The sequence below is a fragment of the Leucopleurus acutus genome (assembly GCF_964270905.1).
Source record: "Leucopleurus acutus genome assembly, chromosome: 4".
NCBI classification, from domain to species: Eukaryota; Metazoa; Chordata; class Mammalia; order Artiodactyla; family Delphinidae; genus Leucopleurus; species Leucopleurus acutus.
In genome coordinates this window covers 117,123,637-117,147,444 of record NC_139146.1, presented here as the reverse complement: position 1 = coordinate 117,147,444, position 23,808 = coordinate 117,123,637, and the positions used below count along the sequence as shown (strand labels likewise).

General features: G+C 39.4%; 1 protein-coding gene and 1 long non-coding RNA gene across 5 annotated transcripts in view; one reads left to right on the top strand and one right to left on the bottom strand.

The window, feature by feature from the left end:
* Nucleotides 1-15,058, bottom strand: part of THAP9 (THAP domain containing 9) — a 22,243-nt gene extending 7,185 nt beyond the window's left edge. Inside the window, exons 1-4 of one of the 3 annotated variants that reach the window (XM_082837805.1) lie at nucleotides 14,898-15,058; nucleotides 8,111-8,306; nucleotides 5,818-6,121; nucleotides 3,671-3,821 (exon numbers count right to left, since the gene is read on the bottom strand). In XM_082837805.1, the coding sequence (XP_082693931.1) occupies nucleotides 3,671-3,821; nucleotides 5,818-6,121; nucleotides 8,111-8,306; nucleotides 14,898-14,977 (731 nt within the window). In that variant the 5' untranslated portion in view covers nucleotides 14,978-15,058. Of the gene's footprint in view, nucleotides 1-3,670; nucleotides 3,822-5,446; nucleotides 6,122-8,110; nucleotides 8,307-14,897 lie in introns of those variants that run through there. The other 2 variants (XM_082837807.1, XM_082837806.1) reach the window with 2 other exon arrangements.
* Nucleotides 15,059-15,267: 209 nt separating this feature from the next.
* LOC309960920 lies at nucleotides 15,268-23,320 on the top strand. 2 transcript variants are annotated; one of them, XR_014326150.1, is made up of 5 exons: nucleotides 15,268-15,403; nucleotides 15,870-16,445; nucleotides 18,088-18,161; nucleotides 20,633-20,707; nucleotides 22,344-23,320. It is a non-coding gene; the product is annotated as an uncharacterized lncRNA (long non-coding RNA). The 2 variants fall into 2 exon arrangements; XR_014326151.1 differs by having other exon boundaries at nucleotides 22,078-23,320.
* Nucleotides 23,321-23,808: the final 488 nt, after the last annotated feature.

Sequence of the window (23,808 nt, the reverse complement as noted above, 5' to 3'; positions counted from 1 at the left end):
CCAGGCTTATCTCTCCATCACTGTACTGCAACTGCTTTTATCAAGGTCATCACTGATGTCTCCATCTTGCAAAATCCAATGGTCAATTGACTGTCCTCATCTTACTTGATCTCCAGCAGCATTTGACACAGTGCAATACTATCTCCTTGAGATACTTTCTACACTTGGCTTCTAAGCCATCACAATCTCCTGGTTTTCCTCCTGTCTCACTGGCTACTCATGATCAATAAATGTTTCTTGAATAAATGAATATTCAATATGATTAGACATCTAATACTTAAGCACAGATGTGTTGAAAATAGATATAAACAGGGGAAATGAAGGGAAATGTAATCAAATAAAAATTTTTGACCATTCAGATTTCTCAGTATAAAATCTAGGTATTTCTAATATGCTGGAATAATAGATGGCCATTAAAACAAAATTTGGGTGATGGATAGTTTTTTTCTAAAGTGTGGGAGAATACATACCAAATTGCTAACTGGTTATTTTGTGGGATTAGGGGAATGGAAGTATTATAAATATTTTTCACTTTCTGGTATTTATATACTTACATATTGTTTCAATGTTTTATACTAAGCATGTATTACTATCACATTAAACAAGGTAACTTAGTTTCAGACAAAGTATCCAAAGAAATAAGCAACCCTTTGAGTACTAAAATTGTAAATCGAAATAATGACACAGCAAAGGTTACAAAATGAAAAATGACATGAAGAGAAAAAAGATCAGTGTGAGCTGGAATTACCAGAGAAGACTTAATTCGGGAGTTGATGCAGAACTATAGAAATGAAGAAAACCATGGGGGGCAGGGTGGGGGGAGATGAGAAGTCATATGGAATGTCTCACATAAACCATAGTGTAAAATCAGTAACTAATGCTTTAAAACCAGTGCAAAGGAGAGGACTTGACTAAAAAACATGTGGAAGTGATAGCAACATAGTGTCTATAAAAATGTCCCCTGCTTACCAGAAAGTAGACGTTTATAAATAAGTGTAATATCTGGCCTAAATGGTAAAATCACATATGGAAGAGAGTGAATCAGTCTATACACAAATGTTCATCTCAATATACAAAACAGCAGTTACAACCAAAAAATAAAAACAATATAAATGTCCAATAGTTGGAGAATGCCAAAGTTAAGTAGGTACGACTACCTGATATTCTGCAGCTATTCAAGATCATAACTATGTAAAAAACTAGTAAATCTAAGCACAGAAAAAAGACTGGAAGAAAATTCCCTATGTTAATAGTAATTGTTTAAATATAACCTAGAGGAACAATTAATGAATTTTCCTCCTTTTTCTCTCATTTCTAAATTTGTTAGTAGTAGTATTATGTTAATAGTATGTGTGGAGGAAAATTCTCATTCATGTTTTTTTTTAAAGGGGATGTGATGTACATCATGGTGACTATAGTTGATAATACTGTACCTATATCTGAAAGTTGCTAAGAGAGCAGATCTTCAAAGTTCTCATCACAGACACATAAAATTTGTAACTATGTGTGTGATGGATATTAACTAGACTTATCTTGGTGGTCATTTTGCAATATATACAAATATCGAATGCAAATATCAAACACATAATTACATTGTATACCTGAAACTAACATAATGTTATGTGTCAATTACATCTCAAGTTAAAAGAAGAGAAGTTTCCCCCCAAGTGGGAAAAAAAAGAACCCTCATAATAATCAAGGTCCTTCCTCCCACCAAGCCTCAGTGTCCCCCTTCTTTAAAATGAGGGGGTTGGGGCTTCCCTGGTGGCGCAGTGGTTGAGAGTCCGCCTGCCGATGCAGGGGACACGGGTTCGTGCCCCGGTCCGGGAAGATCCCACACGCCGCGGAGCGGCTGGGCCCGTGAGCCATGGCCACTGAGCCTGCGCGTCCGGAGCGTGTGCTCCGCAACAGGAGAGGCCACAACAGTGAGAGGCCCGCGTACCGCAAAAAAAAAAAAAAAGAGGGGGTTGGACTACATGATCTCTAGGAGTTTCTCCAGCCCAGAGCCCCTATGAGTCTGTTTTAAAGTTGAAGCAATAGGAAACCAAGAAGCACCTTCCAGGAGAGAAGGCTCCTGCCATTCCTGGGCGGCCTCTGCCCCAATAGCAGTGGATTAAATGAAGTGCTGCTCTTTAGACAGCGATTTGAGGTCCAATGCAATTCTTCTTTACATCTGTTCAAAATCCTAAACAACCATCCAGGCATCCTTTCATTCCACAAATATTTATCAAGAGACCATTGTGTTCCAGGCACCCCTCCAGGGCAGGAGGTGTAACAAAGAACCAGACACAGACCTCATACTTGGGCAGCTCACAGTCTAGCGGGGAAGACAGTGTTAAGTACTAAGATTCAGTTCCACATTGTGTGCGCAAGAGGGTACCTAGTCCAGAATCGGAAGAATGGCAGGCCAGGATTCAGAAAGGATGTGATATCTAATCTGAGCCTGAAGGGTGAGGACCAATCTCCAGGACTAACAGGGAGAATGGGCATTTCAGGCAGATGGAATAGTAAGTCTCGAAGGTAAGGAAGCAGCAAGAAATGCCTTACAATAGGAATGTGGAATCTAAGAGGGCAGGGAGAGAGGCAGGAGATGAGCCGCAGAGTCCAGCAGGAGCCACATCATATCACAGAAGCTCAGTGAGCCACAGGAAGAAGTCTATGGGTAATGGGAGGCTTGGGCAGCAGGAAAGTGACTGGTATGGGTTGACTTGTGTCCCTCAAAAAAGATATATCATAGTCCTAATCTCTAGTACCTCAGAGTGTGATCTTATTTGGAGATAGGGTCTTTACAGAGGTAATCAAGTTAAAATGAGGCCATTAGGGCACACCCTAATCCAACATGACTTGTGTCCTCATAAAAAGAGGAAATTTGGACATAGAAACATACATGGATAATGGAAGACGATGTGAAGAAACACAGGGAGAAGGACCACCATCTACAAGCCAAGGAGAGAGGCATGGGACAGACCCTTACTTCACAGCCCTCGAAAGGAACTAACCCTGCCAGCACCTTGATTTTGGACTTCTAACTTCCAGAACTGTGAGGCAATAATACATTTCTGTCATTTAAGTCAAATAAGTAAATAAAAATAAAAGAATCTGTAAATCCTGTGATGAAAAAAACAGTAAAAATTGAGTATTAAATTTATAAGGCATTACTATAAAAGTCACTGTTATTTGCTTCCCACTAAGAGAATATAAATATAGCTATGTATTTTGACCACAAATTCTAAAAAATTATTTTTCATAATCTGGTCTCTGGACAGCCTGCATTGGCACCAACTACAGTGCTTAGGAAAAATTCAGATTTTTGATCTTTGCCTCAAACCAATGGTATCAACCTAGATACCAATCAATTGTTCTCGATTTTCTAGATTAGTCACATATTAAAACTACTGAAGTGTCTGAGAAATTCCAATATTTCAAGATTTAGATTTTACCACCCAGAGTGTCTCTACCATCTGAAAGATGAAAAAAAATTTGTCAGCCTATATGTCTTCATTCTGTGGGTGAAATATCAACTGTGATAACATGCAAATACCACCTAGAAGTTTTTAAAAAGAGAAAGTGGACAAAAGGAGAGTATGAATACTAATAGCATTAATGTATAAACTACAGTGAAAGAACAAAATGTTTATTTTATTTAATATCTAAAATGTAATTCACTTACGTTCTGAGGATAGAAGAATGAGGCAGTTTAAGAATCTTTCTTACATAATCATAGACTTTGCTACTGCACAAGTAGAGTGTACACGCAAATTGCTTCATTTCTGTGGAGTACTCAGCTGTTTCTCTCCAGTTATACAACTCCCACTTAAAATCTGTTAAAATAAATTTATTCTTTGTGATGAAAAATGTGTACAGTAACATTTTCAGGCATAGACCATAGCATTTGGATATAAAATGTGATAAGCACCAAAATTCAAATAGTTACATTTTAACTGAGTTTGTTCAGAGGTTACTATCCAATCTTAGAGACTGTTAACCAATTTATCCTGTTCATCTTGGATCATTTCACTACAAAGAGGGACGAAAAATGTGTCAACTTCAGTCGTTATGTTTTACTATTCACTGGCAGCCTGAGTGGAGATTTTTAGAGGAACAGGGAAGAAAATGAAATCAATGGATAAATTAAGTCTCTGGATTATGAGGACATTTATCAGTTTTAGTTTGTTCCCTGGTCATCATTTATCTGAGAGTGAAAATTAGACACAAGAAATATTTTGGGGGATAGGGAACTATTCAGAATGAACAATCTTCCCTACCACTGAGAGAAAAAAAAAAAACCTCTGTTCCTGGTGCAGACCCCTATTTATAACCTATATTCCCCTCTTGGAAAAACACAAAATACTCTCTTCCATTGGAGATACCTACTCTTGTCTAGAAAAGGACATGCTTCTTTTACCAGAATGCAAATCCAAAATCTCTGCTGCTTTCATCAGAGAGTAAGTTGGCAATTCTTACTTTGCCCCTCTTCAAATATCCTGGTTCACAAAGAAGACTAGGTAGTCTTTCAATGAACATATATATACTCTATAGAGTATTACAGAAAAAAATTTGGAGACTTAACACAATTTTCAAACTCAAAGGGATTTTGCAAATTATCTAGTTCAACTCACTGCAAAAAAAGACTTTAGTGATAAATTATCTAGCAGTTAAAATTGTTTACAAAGAATTTGCAGTGACAAGTGTGTGATTATAAAAAGTGAAAAGTAGGGACTTCCCTGGTAGTCCAGTGGTTAAGCATCCATCCTTCAATGCAGGGGATGCCGGTTTGATCCCTGGTTGGGGAACTAAGATCCCACATGCCACAGGGCAACTAAGCCCACGCACCACAATTAGAGAACCCGCATGCCACAACTAGAGAAGCCTGAGTGCCACAACGAGGAGCCCATGTGCCGCAACTAAGACCCGAAGCAGCCCAAAAAAATAAATAATAAATAAATAAATTTAAAAAAAATTTTTTTAAATATTTTTAGAAAGTGAAAAGTACAGGGCTTCCCCGGTGGCGCAGTGGTTGAGAATCTGCCTGCCAATGCAGGGGACACGGGTTTGAACCCTGGTCTGGGAAGATCCCACATGCCGCAGAGCAACTAAGCCTGTGCGCCACAGCTACTGAGCCTGCGCGTCTGGAGCCTGGGCTCTGCAACAAGAGAAGCCGCGACAGTGAGATGCCTGCGCACCGCGATGAAGAGTGGCCCCCACTCGCTGCAACTAGAGAAAGCCCTCGCACAGAAACTAAGACCCAACACAGCCAAAAATAAATAAATTTATTAAAAAAAAAAAAGTGAAAAGTACAATATATGGTATAAACCATATGATCTCATTTCTGGGTAGTAGGATTATGTGTTATTTTTATTATTTATACATTTCTTTGCTTCTCCTGTAATAAACATATTACTTTTACCCTTTTTTTTGTTTGTTTGTTTGTGGTACGCGGGCCTCTCACTGTTGTGGCCTCTCCCGTTGCGAAGCACAGGCTCCGGACGCGCAGGCCCAGCAGCCATGGCTCACGGGCCCAGCCGCTCCACAGCATGTGGGATCTTCCCGGACCGGGGCACGAACCTGCGTCCCCTGCATCTGCTGGCGGACTCTCAACCACTGCGCCACCAGGGAAGCCCAAACATATTACTTTTAAAATTGTAAAATCATAAAAGGATTTTGGTGATTATTTTTCATTCTTCTTGCTTATGCTAGAGACTTTTCACTTCTCAGCTAAAAGCATATTTCCACTGGCAATACAAAATAAATACGTAATGATATTTCAGAAAAATTAAGAGCTACATTGTAAGTATTACAGGTCATTAGGGAAGATACCGGAAAATTGTGCTCGTAGCAGACACTCTGTTTCCTCTGAAAGTAGCTTCTCTTCTACAAGTGCATCAATTAATCGTAAGCCCTTTCTCTTCTTGATCATCCTGTAGTTTTTTGCGGAAGCAAGTCTTTTTCGGGACACTTGTAGCATCTGTTGCACCTCAGCCAATTTCTCTGCTCCTATTGTGAGAGGTCTCTTTAGACTGTAGTTATGGTCCTCAGTAGCAACCTCTTGAGAATTATCAGGAAGTGGCTGTTTTAGGATTTTCTGTCTTGCTTTACCTTTAAGGTGTACACCTTGGAGAACCTATGACACAAATAGAAAGTGAAGTTTATTTTAGAAATTATCACACAATGACTATCTATAAAAATACCACTGAATACAAAGCACTCACCTGGTTGCTGTGGAGAGTTAGTTATGAAAGAAAAGGTCATAATCTCTGACTTTTTAAAATATATGATCTCTGGGATAATGTAAACAAGTTTTGGGATTTTTGTTTTCGTTTTTGTTTTTTTTGGCTTCTATACAGAAATAGTAACATGATGCTGAAAGTTTCCGAAATGATTAAAGTAACTAGAGAAAGGTGGTGGTAATTTGGGAAGGTTTCACAGGAGTTTTGAGTTGTTCTTTTTCTTTTTTCTTTTTTTAAAGAAGATGTTGCAGGTAGGAGTTTATTAATTAATTTATTTATTTTTGCTGTGTTGGGTCTTCGTTTCTGTGCGAGGGCTTTCTCTAGTTGTGGCAAGTGTGGGCCACTCTTCATCGCGGTGTGCGAGCCTGTCACTATCACGGCCTCTCTTGTTGCGGAGCACAAGCTCCAGACACGCAGACGCAGCAGTTGTGGCTCACGGGCCCAGCTGCTCTGCGGCATGTGGGATCCTCCCAGACCAGGGCTCGAACCCGTGTCCCCTGCACTAGCAGGCAGATTCTCAACCACTGCGCCACCAGGGAAGCCCCTTGAGTTGTTCTTTGAACGAGTAATAACATGGTTTAATGGAGGGGACAGGGAAGTTATTTGCACAAACAGGAAGGCACAGGACAGAGCATGGGCTTTGGAATTAACACTCCTGGCTCCCCTCACTTGTTAGCTGTGACTTAACATCTATAATCCTTTATCTTCTCACTTATAAAATGTGGATAATAATACAGAGTTGTTTTAAGGATACAATAAGATACTTTACGTAAATCGCCTAGTGCAGTGCCTGGACCACTGTAGGTCCCAACAAATTGTAACTATTATTGATTTTAAACGAAAGCATAAAAGCAAGTCAATTTATCATATATACAGAGGGTAAGTACATGTGGTTCAAAAAGAGAATTCAGGGCAGTTAGAGATGCACAAATCAATTAACAGAAAGCTCTTCGAACTTATGAGTTTGGATTTGATACCAACAATATTCTTTTGAAAGAGGGAATAAGGTAAAACAATACCGAAAGAAGGAGACTCCAATGAATAAGAGGAAGGTGAGGGTAGAGTAAGGATAGAACAGTTGGATGACTATTTGCAGACTGCAGACAGTGATTGAGTCATATATGAGCATGTGGCTAAGGGGTAAAAGGATAAAATAAAAATAATCAAAAGAAACATAAGAATGTAACACCAATACTGGTGACTGGGATAAAATAAAAGCAATCAAAAGAAACATAAGACTGTAACACCAATACTGATGACTGACTCATAGAAAGTCTTCTATTTTCCGTATACCTCTTTCTATATCAATGCTAACAATTAGGTATGTTTTTGGTCAAGATCAATAACATTTTTGGGGAGAGCCAAAAAAAGGAGGGGGTAGATAATTTCAAAGTATTGTGAAAACTGTCTCATACTTAAACAAAGCCTGAATTCTAAAGCTGTTTATATCTACTAGTTGATTTTTGTGATCAGTTTAGTAACCTTTATGTATATCTAGACATATGGTTTACATTTATACATTTTATTTATTTACTTTTTTGGCTGCACCACATGGCATGCAGAATCTTAGTTCCCCAACCAGGGATGGAACCCGCACCCACTACATTGGAAGCACAGAGTCTTAACAACTGGGCTGACAGGGAAGTCCCGTATATGCTTTATTTTTATTTTTTAAAAAGCTCCAAAGCACAATTACTAATATTACATATATATTTTTTTAAAAAACTAATTTTCTAGGCATTTAAAGTGTATTATAGGATTTATTTTAAGTCCTAGGTTTTTGGTTTTGTGTTTATCTCTGTAAAATCTAGCTGTAATGTGAGCTGTCTTGATTTGTAAAGGCTCTGTAAAATTTAATATTGTTTACACCTAGATTTAAATACCTTGTATAGAGAAACAGAAGGCACAGCTCCTTTTTTCAGCTTTCTTCTTATGCCATATGACTCAAAGTCACTTTCTTGAAAGTGTTTGGAACATAGCATAGCACCTGGTCCTGGAATCCAAATCTTTTTGCTTCTGGGGTCCATACGATTAACAGCCCTGATCCATTTTGAGCGCTGAATGGTATCAGTTGGAAATCTACAGCAATCATATTAAAATTCCATTAACATGAAAATATAGTAATACTACAGTAGTATTTATTATATAAACCGATTTATTATTTAACTGCTTTACATAAACATTAAGTCCAGTTAATTAAAGTTTAATTCACTTGATCTGATTTCATTTTTCAAAGTTCTTTGACTTTTTAAATACAAAAGCTCGGGCTTCCCTGGTGGCCCAGTGGTTAAGAATCTGCCTGCCAATGGGGGATACACAGTTTCAAGCCCTGGTCCAGGAAGATCTCACATGCCGTGGAGCAACTAAGCCCACGAGCCACAACTACTGAGCCCGCACACGCCTGGAGCCCGTGCTCCGCAACGAGAAGCCTCCGCAACGAGAAGCCTCCGCAACGAGAAGCCGCCGCAACGAGAAGCCGCCGCAACGAGAAGCCGCCGCAACGAGAAGCCGCCGCAACGAGAAGCCGCCGCAACGAGAAGTCCACGCACTGCAACGAAAAGTAGACCCGCTCGCCGCAACTAGAGAAAGCCCGCGTGCTTTTTTAAATTTACTGAAATAAAATAAATTTAAATCCAAAAGCTCAATATCTAAGTGATCTCATCTGTTTCAATTTGTATGTGGACAATTCTTCTATTAAACACCCTGCACATTCTATCTTCATAGCCTACACTTAACAGAATCTGCTCAAATTTAATATGTGTGTCTTTCCTTTCCTGTGTCAATTTCTTTTTTAATTAATTAATTTATTTATTTTTGGCTGCATGGGGTCTTTGTTTCTGCGCGCGGGCTTTCTCCAGTTGCGGTGAGCGGGGGCTACTCTTTGTGGCGGGGCGCGGACTTCTCATTGCAGTGGCTTCTCTTGTTGTGGAGCACAGGCTCTAGGCGCGCGGGCTTCAGTAGTTGTGGCTCGCGGGCTTTAGAGCGTAGGCTCAGAAGTTGTGGCGCACGGGCTTAGTTGTTTCGTGGCATGTGGGATCTTCCCGGCCCAGGGCTCAAACCCATGTCCCCTGCACTGGCAGGTGGATTCTTAACCACTGCACCACCAGGGAAGCCCTATGTCAATTTTAAACGATGTCCACAAATTCTTCAGTACTCCTCCTTTCAAGGAGTGGAACCTAATTCCCCTCCCCTTGAGTGTGGGCTGGGGTTAGTAATTTGCTTCTAAGGAATATAAAAAAGCAGACGTGATAGTGGGCATTAAACATGATCATAAAAAGCACTGAGGATCTGTCCTTGCTCTCTCTGTTGAATGGTTTTTCTCTGGGGGAAGTTACCTGCCATGTCATAAGGAGCCCTAAGGAGAGTCCACTTGGCAAGAAACTTGAGTTCTCCGGCCAAAGGCCATGTGAGGGAGCCTTTCTGAAAGTAGATCCTTCAGTCTCCGTCAAGGCTTCAAATGACTGCAGTCTTGGCTAACATTTTGACTGCAATCTTATGAGATACTCCGTAACATCCACCTTATCCACTCCTCAATTCCTGACCCTCAGAAATTTGTCCCCTCTTCTCCTTCCTTTTTCTGGGCCACGCTGCGTGGCTTGTGGGATGTTAGTTCCCCAACCGGGGACTGAACCCGGCCCCTCAGCAGTGAAAGCACGGAGTCCTAACCACTGGACTACCAGGAATTCCCTGCACCCTCTTCTTTGATTTATTTTGGAGATAGATCTATAGGTAGCCTATGACTTTTATATATTTTAACTCAGGCTTTAAAACACATAGTTGTTAGAAATGAAACTGGTGAAAATTTTAATTTCCTTAGCTACTTGTTAGGGAAATTATATGACAGTTATGATAAAACTTAATTCTGAGATACTCTCTCAATCACCTTGAGAAAGAACACTGAATTGGTAAACCTCTAAGTCTCAATTCCCTTTTACTAGCCATGTAGTATTAGATACATCTCTCAATCTGTCAGCCTCCTCCAGGGCGATAGTAAGAGTACCTGAGGATACAGATGCGTTCAAAAGCACTTTGTAAATGGTAAAGTACTATCCAAGGTTTGTTCTTTCTTAGGAACAACTAATTCCACTTTCGGAACTTTTTATTTTATTGTTCCAGGAAGATGATGCTACTTGATCAAGAGAGAATGTACAGAGAATTATTTTTCCAATAAAGATGAGGCACACCTTTCTGTTTTCACTGGACTCTTTTCTTAACTGATGGCACATGTTTATGAGGCCACATTTCTAGACTGGGTGTAGTCTCTAACCATGCAAGGGACCATCAAAAGTTGACTAGTCCACCAAGTTACATTACCAGCCTGATTCTCTGATGCAAAGCTTCCCAACTGGCATGCCTGCTCAGTACAGTTATCAATCCCCTTAGCCCATGGGGTGGGCCTGGGCCACCTGGAGCCCTTGAAGTAGTTACATCAAGCTAGTCCCAAACTGCTTTGTAGGTGTGCCCCAAAGTATTAAACAAATATTTCCAATTTTCAAAAAGACATGAAAAGGGTTGGTAAATACTGCAGTCTAACCAGCATGACTGACTAATTTGCATTCTGGACAAAATTAAATTGGTATTAACAATTGATACCACTTTTAAAGCATTTACCTTGTGCTATATATATATTTTAAAGACTCAGTTTTGGTCTTAAAAAACTCTGCAAGACAGGTTTTTATCCTTTTACAGAAGATGAAATCAAGACTGGAGCAGCCAAGTTTAGCTACCAGTAAATAGTCAATTAAAACTGGAATTCATGTCTCCCTAGTCTAAAACCACCTCTGGCAGAAGAAAAATCCCAAATCCATCACCATCTCATATACACAGTAATGAAATGGCTTACACTGTAATACAGAATCCATTTTCTTCCTCCTATCGACTATGTCTTTTTTATGCTATTAGCAGAGATTTACTTCTTGTATCCTGCACATCAAATATTTTCCAGAAAAGTGGCTAACCAAACCAATTCTACTGTGGTTACATCTAGGGAGGGAGAGAAATGATTGAGGGGCAAGGCTTCAACTATACCTATAACTTAAGTCTCTTCTAAACAGAACAAAAGCAAACATATTAACATCTGCTTATTCCTAGTGATGGGTAATAGGTGTTTGTTATGTATAAATAAAAGTTTAAAAATAGAAGTCATTACAACAATTAAGGCAAAAACTCTTCCAAATGATCATGCATAAATTCCTTGGTTATGAAATAAATTGAATTTCTTAATCTTTTTATACCTACAAAAAGGGAATGAATCAAAGGGACACTTTAAATTTTAACTTGCCAGTCCCACTTTGTATTTAGCCATTTATGTGTTTGACAGAGCACCAATATTCTCATAGTAACAGTTTCCACACTTGTGAGTCATTTTGATTCAGGCTTTTCAACCACAGTGCCTTGCTTATGTCCTTACAACCTCTTTCACGACTGTGGTGATGGTGCTGGGGATGCTGGGAAAGGCTTCAGAGGACATAATATCTGAGCTAGAGCTGAAGAGTCAATAGGAGTTTGCCATGCAGAGTGGCCACTCCAAGCAGATGCAAAAGACACAGAGGTATGAAATGATTACTTGGAACTTTCTGGCTGATAAAGCTTGGAAAAGTAAACTAATTCGGAGGCTTGAAAGGAGAGTGCAGAGGTAGCTGGGAGTAGTTATAGATGGGAGGTAGCTAGAGGTCAGATCACAAAAGGTCTTGTATGCCTTACATAAGCTTTCGATCCATCCTTCAGGTCAATGGCCACCACAGAAGTCTACACTCATCTATTGAGAGTTGAAGAAATTATTAGAATTCATTTTTATAACTCTTTGCCTCATCTTCTAATTTTTGTGTTTCATAATATATATTAGTATATCACTTCATATATAAATTTATAAATTATTATAAATCACTATCCATATATCAGAGGCATGTATTCAGGTTCTTTGTTTTTGTTTTATTTTGTTTTTTATGGAAAGAGCTCCAGGATCACATAGCTTGAAGATGGAGGCTTCAGGCAACAGCAAGTTGACTAATTCTCTCCTTCTCAGATTACCTTTTTGCTGAGCCCTTACTTCAGATCAATATTACCTTGTCACCAGAACTAACACCATAGTATTCTAATTCCTTTTCCTGTCTCTATTCTTTCCTGCCTTGCTTACAACTTTCTAGGTGTCAAGAAGACAGACGATTCCGTGTGTTTAATTCCGCACATATGGATTATAAAATAATAGAAATATATTTCAGATTGGAAGAGAGGTGTATGAGGAAAGGATTCACAGAGGAGCTTGGACTCTACCTTGTAGGCACTGAAGAGCCCAAGGGATTAAAATCCTTCATTCAGGGAACCAGCATGATAAAATTTGCATTTTTAGGAAAATCATTTCCAGAAATCTAGAAAATGGAATGAGTGGGGAAGAAATCAGGCTGGAAGAATCATAGCAGACTACTGTAATAAATGCATCACTTTTTTTTTAATTAAGCAGGTCTTACTGTGGTTCTCAACATATAAAACAAATAAAAGCAATAAGCCAGTTCTTCCCTATTTAAAGAAACTAAGAAAAAGGCACAGGAAAAACAGAGCAGCAAAAAGTTGAGAAAGAAATTAAAGAAAAGGGAGAGAACGAGGGAGAGAGTGTCAGTACAGCTATGGGAGATGAGAGTTTCAAGGAGGGGTCGATATGACTGAAGGTTAAAAGAGGTCAAGAGAAAGATTTACAAGCGCTTATTTAGATTTGGCAAGATTACCAATGACCCTCAGTTAGTGCTGTTTCATTATAGTGGTGATAGACATCTGGCTACAGTAGGGTGAAAAGGCAACAGGACTTAGGGAAATAGGTGTATGCTTCTGTTTTGAGGAACTTGGTTACAAATGGAAGGGGAGGGTAGTGTAGAGGTGCACAAAGGTTCAAGAGTCTGTGTGTCTGTTTAAAAGTGGAAGTCATGTGAACACGTTCAGTGTTTTTAGGCAAGTAACCAGTAGAGCAATTTACAATAAAAAGAGGACAGGAACTAATTGATGGAAACAAATCCCAGAGAAGAAAGGATACAATTATAACAGCTTAGGTGGAGGACGCAGCCCTACTTAAACTAAGCAATACTACAAATGGCCTACCATATATAGTTGAAACTACTTAACTTGACATGTTAAATTTTTTTAGATAATTTGTCTCCAAGTTACTTTTCCCACTCTTCTACATTACATCTTCACTTTCCATCCCTTTATATTTTTCCATGTTATTCCTATTTAAATACTATATTCCTTCCGCCCCACTCTCCAATCTAGGTAAGGTTCAAGGTCCAACTCAAATACCACTTGTCCCACACAGCTCTTTTTGATTTTTTCATAAAAGTCCTTTGTCAGGGGTTTGACTCTCTACCCCTCATATTGCCTTAATAGGCTACCACTTTAAAAAAAACACTGTACATTTCTTTTTGTCTGTGAGTATCTATTCTATGCACTTTTCCACTTCTCATTGATCTCAATGACCTTTACTAGACTACACCACAGATGTGGGTTCAAATTAGATCGGTCTGAAAATAAGCCCCACTCTTGTGCCAAATATAATTTCCTTGCATAACCAGTTACAGCCAGAGTCGGACCAGGCTTGCAGAGCTGGGCTAATGATACTGAACAACTGGTAATGACAGTACTGGTGAAAATCTGAAACTGAGCAGGTCCCTTCAGGGCCCTCCTGGGTACAAAAGCCCTCTGTGTCTCCCATTTTGTGTCAAAAAAACAAACAAACAAAACCCAAAAATATTCAGTCTCCTAGGCCTTCCCTGAGTTCCAAAGAGCGGACCCAAGCAACGACTAATTAGGGAAGTTAGGGGAGTTAGGGAATGGGTAGGGGGTAGGGGGGAAGCAGTTAAGCCAGATAGCCTGAACAATAGTTCAGTGATAAATAGAGTCCTAGTTCCTCCTCAAGGGATATACAAAACAATCTGATGGCATATCTTTGGGTAGTTCTGCAAAAACTAACCCCTCAACCTGGTGGAGGATGGTGACTACCTGCTGACCACAACTACTTAGACCTCAGACTGGCTAGAACCATAAGGCCAATGATTCACATCCTCTAAACACCAGACTGTTACCTTACCCCCCATTCAATCAGAATGTCATGCACCCTGCAGCCCTCACGCCAAATGTTGCTTTTAAAAGTCCTAAAAGCCATCAGGGGGTTCGGGACTTTTCGGCACCGGCTGCCCATTCTCCTTGCTTGGCACCCTGCAATCACCACTGGACTTTCCTTCACTACAACCTGGAGTCAGTAAAGTGGCTTTCCTGAGCGGTGGGAAAGGGGACTCCAGTTCAGTTCCATAACAAACTGATCTGTACTCATGCTCCTGAGCAAGCCACACACTCTAATGAAAGCGCACGCCTTCAGCAGTTCTTCTAAACTGCCTTCTCTTCCGGTCTCCCGAAAGGAAGCAAGACTCCTTTCGAGTAACCCCTGCTAAAAGCTAATGGAGAAAGCAAGCACTTTGGAAGCAAACACTAAGCAGGAAGACGAGGAAAAGCGTTAGCCCTCAAAGTTGCCCAATTCCCTCCCCCGCCCCCACGCTACGCACGTCACGCCACGCCACGCCACGCCACGCCACGCCGATGGCATGGCGCCCCACCCGCCCCGTCCCAGCCAGCCCTGCCTCCCGCCTCGCCGTGCTGGGAATTAGCGCGGAGGCTGCTCTCACGCACTGGTGGAAGGAGAGGCCGCGCTCTCGGCTCAGCACGGTATCCCGGGTGCTGCAGCCCACTGCCGAGCAACTTCGGGTCATCTTCTTGCTACGTGGGGCTCCACCGTCGGTGTTCCCGCGACAGCATGAATCCTCATAAAGTTAGCTCCGCCTGCAGACACTGTGTCTATGACCTTTATTTGTCGAGAAAAGCGGGCTCTTAAGGCGCAGGATTCCCACCCTTTCTCTCCGGGGGCCCTGCGGCAGTCTCTGTGGCCAATCACAGACCACGTCCTGTCGCAGCAGCCAATCGGAAAGGCCAGGGGCATTAAGACGCGCATTGGGCCGCCCCTCCCCGCTTATTGGAGGGTGGTTACTGGATTTAGCTGGCGTGGGCTCCTTTTCGTCCGTGCTCTCTGGTTAAATCCAGTGCCATCGCGCTTCTTGTGAGTCCCAGCGAGAGAATGCGAAGGGGAGAGGCAGGACCAAAGTTGAGGCGAATCCAGTGGCATGCCGATGGGTCTCCAGGTGCGAGCTCTGAAAGTGACGGGAGGATGTGACGGGAGGGACAGGAGGGAGAGGGGTAAACGCAGCGCCTTAGAAATATTGAAGACAAAATTGGACCCCGAATAAATGATTTACTGGGAGGCATGTCATTTCCTTGCATTTTATTTTCTTATAAATTTATTTATTTATTTTTGGCTGCATTGGGTCTTAGTTGCTGCGCGCAGGCTTTCTCTAGTTGCAGAGGGTGGGGGGCTACTCTTCCTTGCAGAGCGCGGGCTCTAGGTTGGTGGGCTTCAGTAGCTGTGGCGCACGGGCTTAGCTGCTCCAGGGCATGTGGGATCTTCCCGGACCAGGGCTCAAACCCATGTCTCCTGTATTGGCAGGTGGATTCTTAACCACTGTGCCACCAGGGAAGCCCCTTGCCTTTTATTTTGTAGTTCTCTGATGCAGAGATAATGTAGGGGCTATTGATATGGTTGACTGTTAGGTATGTGACCTCAGAGGAGCTTGAATGAGAATGTAATACCAAGATAAGTCGACTTTCAATTCAACTGACTCTTTCCTGCAAGATCCTTTGCCGCAATGGGGGAATTAAGAAGGGAATAAGGTAAGAAGTTCCTCAGGGTTTGGGGGTAAGCGCACGGTCTAGTTTGGACTCATCAATAGCAGTGCTTGGAGGGGCAGGAGAGAGGGCCAATGAAATGGTTTTGGTTGGGGTGTGAGGCATCCTGGATAGCTTTCAGGGTGAGAAGATCTTAGAACGATGTCTTCGTTAAGCTCTTTATGTTTACAGTATAAGATTTAAGTTTTCATAGAGGAAACAAAATGGGGCCAAGGTAGGACATAGTTTTTATTTTGTATCTTTGAAGAGGTCCTTAGTATATATTATGTGGCATCTTTCCTGCTTAACTGTAGAGGCCTATTTTAGGAAACAGAAATGTTCCTAACTTTTTTGTTTCTATCTCCAGCTGGCAAGAATGAGTCAGACATTTACAAGCAAGATTGTTTTTTTTCCCTTTTTGTTTACTTTATCCGGACTCTAGCCAAAAAGATTCATCTCAAGGTATTACTTATTCACGATTGCTTTCCATTATAATATGCTTATATCTTATTTGAATGAAATTAACATAGCTTTTGCTTATGTAGTTTTGTTAAAAATCACAAGGTCTAAGGATAGTACATGAATGGGGGAAATTGGTTCTTGGGGGATGTACTTAACTTGGCTGTAAGATGTGCAAAGGGTAGGACCTGGATTTAAATCACTGTCAGCTGGTTAGACTATTAGAAGCTTTTTTAGCACTCAACCGATTAAAACCTGAATAAGGGTAAATAGAAATAAATAAGTTTTCAATTAAAAATTGGTTGCCTTATTTTTTTTGGCAAGAGTTTTATTGAGATATAATGCATATGCCGTACAATTAAGCCATTTAAAGTGCACAATTCGATGGGTCTTAGTGTATCATGAGTTGTGCCACCATCACCACAATCAATTTTAGAACATTTTCATCACCCCAAAAAGAGACTCCCTTTTCATTAGCAGTCACTGCTTACATTTTCCCTCCCCCAGTCCCTGGAAACCACTAATCTTCGTCTGTGTAGATTTGCCTATTCTGGATATTTCATATAAATGGAATCAGAAATTAGTCTTTTGTGACTGGCTTCTTTCACTTGGAATATTTTTAAGGTTTATTTATGTTGTAGTACCAGTACTTCATTTCTTTTTATTGCCAAAAAATATACCATTATATGAATATATACCACATTTTATGTGTCCATTCAGGTTGTTTTCCTTCGGGGGCTGTTACAAATAATGCTGCCATCAACAGTAGTGTACGAGTTTGTGTCGGGGCATGTGTTTTCATTCCTCTTGAGTATATGCCTAAGGGTGGAATTGCTGGGTCATATGCTAACTCATGTTTAACTTTTTGAGGAAATGCCAGACCTTTTCCAAAGTGGCTGCCATTTTACATTCCCACGAGCCATGGGCGAGGGTTCCAGTTTCTCCACATTCTCATGGGTGTGAAGTGGTATCATTGTGGTGGTTGCCCTTTTTTAAGGACTCAAAGTTTGTAAGAAACTTGCTAGAGGATGCTCCTTGAGTGCAAAGACAATGTCTGAGGTGAATTTGTGTTTTCAGTCCCTGGCGCGCAAATAGATACATGTGTTTCTGCTGCATTGTTTCCTGATAATATGGCTCGCACATTATTCTGACAATATTCTTCTAATTATTAATTACAGATGAATTACAGAAAACTGCTATGTTGCAGAACTGATTTACTTAAATGTAGACCTGCTAAATGAAAATAACCCACTTACTTTACAGAAGCCACAAGGGGTCGCTGCTCTTGGTATTCTTAGTGTACTTTTGGATAGGGAAGCATGCAGTCCCTTATAAATGGAATCATTGATTTTGAGTTGTATTTATGTATTTTTACATTTGCTTATAAGTTTTACATGCTTTTTGTTGCTATTTTTTATTGTTTTACTGGTGACATTGAAGTTCTCGATTTAATCATTTGATTACATCTTTGCTTCCTTTGATAACTTCATATCCAATGATTAAACCTTTTTACTGCTGTTCACATAATGAACTGTTGTGATTACTGCATATGTAAATGAGGATATGTCAGCTGTATTAAAGATGTTATTTGTCAAAAGCATTGACCAGTGCAGAAAATAATTTAAAATAAAATATCTCTTTTCAGGAATTGTATTCTTGGAGATGTTGGGAAAAGATTCCTGGGTCTTGGAAGATAATTACTAGAAATATGCAGGGGAGGTAGTATATCTTTCTTTTTTTAATGTATTAAGTACTCCTGGAACGAAAGCAGTGAATTGGAAGGGGAGGATTGTCCAAGTGAAAAATGGATTTATAAAGCCTTGAGTGAAATCTAATTTTCTGTTTTATGGTATAGAATCTCATTAATTGGTTACTTGGGGGAAAAAATAGTAACAGCTAATGCTTATTGAGTGGTTACATGTAAGACATTGTACTAAGTGTATTATACACACAGTTTTTTGTTTTTGTTTTAAACACTTATTTCTCTCAACAACCCTATGAAAGTAAATAGACTTTTTGCCTTCTAGGATTGGTATCATTCTTATTGAATACCTACCTTTTTGTCAGATTTTTAGCTAGTTTTCCATTTATTTGTCATCTTGATATAATAAAATGTATTTCTAGTGACTGACATATTCTTGCTTTTCATCCTTTTAATTCTCTGGGGTTTTTTCTGCTTCAGAAAGCCTTGGGGTCTTGAAATTATTGGTGATTAAATATAAAGACAGTTCTGAACCTGATCCTTTCCCAAGAATTTTAGACCTTTTCAGCTAATTTATAAGTTGTGCGTTTTAGTTTTTGGATATGGATTGTGACCTTCTGTGTTAGTTGTTTATTGCTGTGTAACAAATTACTCAATATTTGGCAGTTTAAAACAACAAACACTTACGGAACATTGGGGAGAGGAGGTAGAAGAGAGACAGCAGCTTCCAAACTGTCTCATTTGGCAAGCCTGTGTTCCCTGATGGCTGTTGGCTAAGGGCTTCAGTTCTTCTTCACTATGTGAACCTCTCCATGGGCTGCCTGAGTGTCTTTACCGCATGATAGCTGGCTTTCGGACACTCGTCCAAGAGAGAAAAGCCAAGATAGAAGGTTGTCTTTCAATAGTCTTGAAAGTGACAAAACACCAACAGGACCCTATCCTGTTGGTCCTGGTATGGTATAGATGGGCACTATACAAAGGTGTGACTGCCAAGAGGTGTAGGATCATTGGAGACCATCTTGGAGGTTGACTGCCACACTTTAGTTAAATACTTTTTTAAAAAAACTATTTCAGTTTATTAAATCAAGAGATTTAATCTTTGACCCTCAAGTCAGATGAAGTATGAGAGCATATGATCCAAATGAGTGCTCTCTTTGCTATGGTGCATGGTTTCTTTCTTGCCTATGTATATATAAACTACTTAAGTGGTGCTACATTCATTTTGGAAAATTTCTAAGGAGTTTATAAGAAAGTTCAGGGCTTCCCTGGTGGTGCAGTGGTTGCGAGTCCGCCTGCCGATGCAGGGGACACGGGTTCATGCCCCGGTCCGGGAAGATCCCACGTGCCGCAGAGCGGCTAGGCCTGTGAGCCATGGCCTCTGAGCCTGCGCGTCCGGAGCCAAAGAAGAAAAGAAAGTTCAGTTTATAGTCAGAATCTTCTGCCTTCATTAAATATTGTTTTTCTCGGACCCATTTCCCCTCTCCCAATATCTCCTAGGTGGAGGCGGTTAGAGAAGCTGGTGGCACTAGACTATAGATAGAAATTGTGTGTCCCCTTCCTCTATTATTTTGCTTGGGGTTCAGATTGACTTGGAGGAGTTGACATTTCTGTTTAGAGTTTTTCAAGGAATGTAGTCCAGTTACTTATAGGCAGTTACACAAATATTTGACATAGGATGAAGTAAAGATACAAATATGCAGCAGCAGACTTAGAGCAGTTTGCCCTTTTCCCCAAAAGCTTGATTTTTATCCAATAGGGTGAGTATACTTTCTTTTCTTTCTGCTACTTTCTCCCCCACCATGGGCTCTGTCCCTCTTAATGAGCAAAACAGACCTTGTCAAGAAGTCAGAATGTTCCAAATTGGCAGAATTCTAATTAGTTCCTGAGATTTGTAATCTTTTGAGTCTTTTCCCATTATTACTGCTTAAAAGTTCTTTGTTAACAGAGACGACTTTCCCCCTTTTCCTTTAAAGCTTTAGTGCTTCTGATCATTGTAAACCTTGTCTGATAACAAAAACATTACATATAAAGCAAGGCATAACCAGTTTGGGAATGTATTAAGGTATAGTTACCCTTCCCATATCAGGCTTGATCTTGAGAAGACGACACCTCCAAGTTAGCATAAGGTAACCTGTGCAAAGTAGTAAATGATATGCTTGAAATTATCTTTGTTATGGGTTTTTTCCAATCATAGTAAAATTGGAGGTCTTATCTGTTCTATGTGAGAGAATTTAAAACTATAGAAATGTGCATTTATTACGTATTTTTTTAAAGGAGCTAAGCAATAAAAACTTTAAGGCTAGAGCTTAAGTTGAAAATAAGAAGAAAGTATAAATGTCCAATGATTAAACTTTTCCACTGCTGTTCACATCATGATTTGTTGTGATTAATGTATGTGGATGAGGACATAATGAAAAAAAATCATGAGGCTTATAGATAAAATGTGGTTTTTGTACATTGACTTGCCTGTAAATGTTTTTCATTTTAGGAATAAAATTGAAGGGTGTTTTTCTTAGAGAACACCATTTGTCCGATTTATCAGGAATTCGAAGATTTATATAAGGTAAGAGGTTTATAAACTTTTCAGTTTTGACAAAAGGAGACAAAAAATCAAATCTGAGCAAAAAATTGGATATTGTATTCATTATATATTGAGCATAATGTGGATATCATATTCAATTAAAATTTTTCCTTATTTTTTCAGCTTTCAAAGATAACAAATACTATTTCAAAAATAATATAATTTTCCAAATCAATAGATTTAATACAGCATAGGCAGTTGGGTGGGTGGGGGGTAGGACTTTTAACCTTGACAGTCATCTTTTCTTAAAAATAATACAATTCTTTCAGGCCCTGAATTAGAGATCATATGTTCTGGGATTTAAATTTGCTGAATTATTGGATATTCTGTACATAATTGTTTGGTGTGCCAGTGGATGACCATCCTATAACTTTAGCTTTCTTCAAGAATAACAGATAGGCCAGTGGTCAGAAGCTAAGAATCTCAAATCTAATACCAGATTAATCTGTCATTAATCAGGCGTGTAATCTTGGCGTGTTTTTCAAATTGGAGGAATATAAAGCGGGAAAATTTTTGTGAATACTCAATGTTGATTTAAGTTAATTTTCTATTTCTTAAAGTTGATATAAACTTTGTTTATTGCCCTTAATGAAAAGATTTACAAAATAAATGCATTCGAAAACAAAATTTAAACATTAACGAGGTGGATGCTACTGTTTTGCAGAAGTAAACATAGTACTGGCTGCTATCCAGTAAATTTTGTGCCTTGTACCTTGTGATGATTGTAAAGTTTTACAATCTGGACAGCAGTATGGTTGTCCAGAACTTTACTCTTTTGCAGACCTAAAGATTATTGAAATGAGGGAAGGGGGGCTAAATTCACAAAAGGATGTCTTTGGACTGTCTGCAAATCCTTATTTGAAGAATTCTATATTATATTACTTCCAAACATTCTTCTAGCTCCAATGAGTAATTCAGAGTCTTGGAATTAACATTCTTTTGAGAAAAACTGAAGTTTTTATTTGATCTAGGATTTGGCTTGGCTAGTAGTTAACTAAATTGGGTTAAAAGTTGACTGTTTTGTTAGCTACCAATACAAGATTTTCTTTTTAGATACAGGTAGTCCTTACTTTGCACCATTTCACCATGCGTGAATATCAGTTTTCACAATGTAGTTAAACAACAGCTGTCCCACAACAACACAGCTGAACTTTTAGTTGTCACAGTATTAACTGAATTATTGCATAAACTTTGCTACTGGCTCTTTATTGCAAACTCATTATGCAAAGATGTGCATCATGAACAGTAACAGTTACACACTTCTTTCAAAGTCTTGGTGATTGGCCACTGAACATCTATTAGTTACACACAGATAGTAAAGCATATAGTTGTGTTGCCTCCTTGTCTCCTAGGGATAAACCCATGTGAGATTTTGCAAAAATAGAAAATCAGAAGACGGAATTGGTCAACAAATATGACAGAATAGCAAAGAAATGAAAAGTGATAATACTGGAAGTGAAATTAGATGTGGTTAGATTTGAAAATGGCCACAGCAAAGCAAAGATAGGATGAGACCTAGGCCTACATGAAGCTACAGTACAAGCCACATTTTAAAAGTCTGATGAATACAAAAACAATGTAAAGTTGCTTCAACATCTTTTCGTTTAAATTGTACTAGGAACAGAAAGCCGCTGATGGTTAAATGGAGCATTTACTTCTTTGGATCGAGGACTGTAATCAAAAACAAATCCCAGTCAGTTTGGCATTGAAGTTAGTTGCTGCATTGAAGGAAAATGGTAATTACAAGGACATCTATTTACTGCCAGTGAAGGCTGGTTTCATTGTTTCAGAAGTCAACATGAATTGATTAATATTAAGCTACCTGGTGAAGCTACAAGCTCAGATAAGGATGCTACTGTGAAATTTGCACTCAAGATTCCAAGAATTACAGGCAGTCCTTGCTTTGCACAGTAGTGAGAGACTGTACTATGCAAAAAACTGCAGGATTTGGATGGGATGTAAATGGAGTTAGAAGATAAAGATGATCCTGGGAATGTTGACACTGGTGCCATTCAAGAAATAGTTCTAGATACGCAGGAGGCAGAAATTAGTGAAGGCAAATATAAAGTTTTACGTGAGTAAAGCAGTTGTAAAGGATGAACGTGTCTCAGAAGTCATGCTGTTGAAAAACTTCACATTGAAGGAACTTTCAGAGATGTTTCATGACATTGACGGCACAAAGGATAAAATTTTGGAAGCTGATTCAAACTTAGTAAGGAGTATGACAGTTTGCCAAGGCAGAGATAAGATGCACACTCTATGTTATAAGTCATATAATGTGAAGAAAGCAAGCACTTTTCAAACTACTTGATACATTTTTTATAAAGAAATAAAACATTATAATTTTCAGTGTTTCTAGTGGTTTGTTTTGGGGTTTTGTTTGTTTGGGGGGCGTTGTTCAGTTTTGGGGTTTTTGGGTTTTTTTGTTTTTTGGCTGCGCTGCGTGGCTTGTTGGACCTCAGTTCCCCTACCAAGGATTCGATCCGAGCTCCAGCAGTGAAAGCGCCAAGTCCTAACCACTGGACCGCCAGGGAATTCCCAATGTTTCTAGTGTTTTAAATATTAATTTTACTATATTACATTTATAACCAACACCAGAGGGTTTTTAATGTTTTGGCAAATTTTAAGGTTACAGAATAATCATAGATTGTTAATCCCATAGATTAAGACTTTGCAGAGTTTCAGCTTGCATAGTCAAAGCCAGAACCGCCTGCATTTAAAACAAGCTAAGGAGTCTTTGTATTCAACCAGATATAAATACATCAATTTGAGAAACCACTATATTTTAGCCTTATAACCATATATATTATAATTGACATTTTTCACATTGTCTTTGTATGCTACTACATCAAGTCTTTGAAATAAAAATTTATAATACTAAATGTCTCATTTGGACTTTGAGCATTAATCCATTTGTAGGTAAAATCCTGTCTAATAGAATAGGGGTTGGCAAACTTTACTGTAAAGGGCCATATAGTAAATATTTTAGGCATTGCGGGCCATATAGTCTCTAGCAAATACTCGTTTGCCCTTGTAGCACCAAAAACAGCCATAGACAATAACAAACCATTTAGCATGGCTCT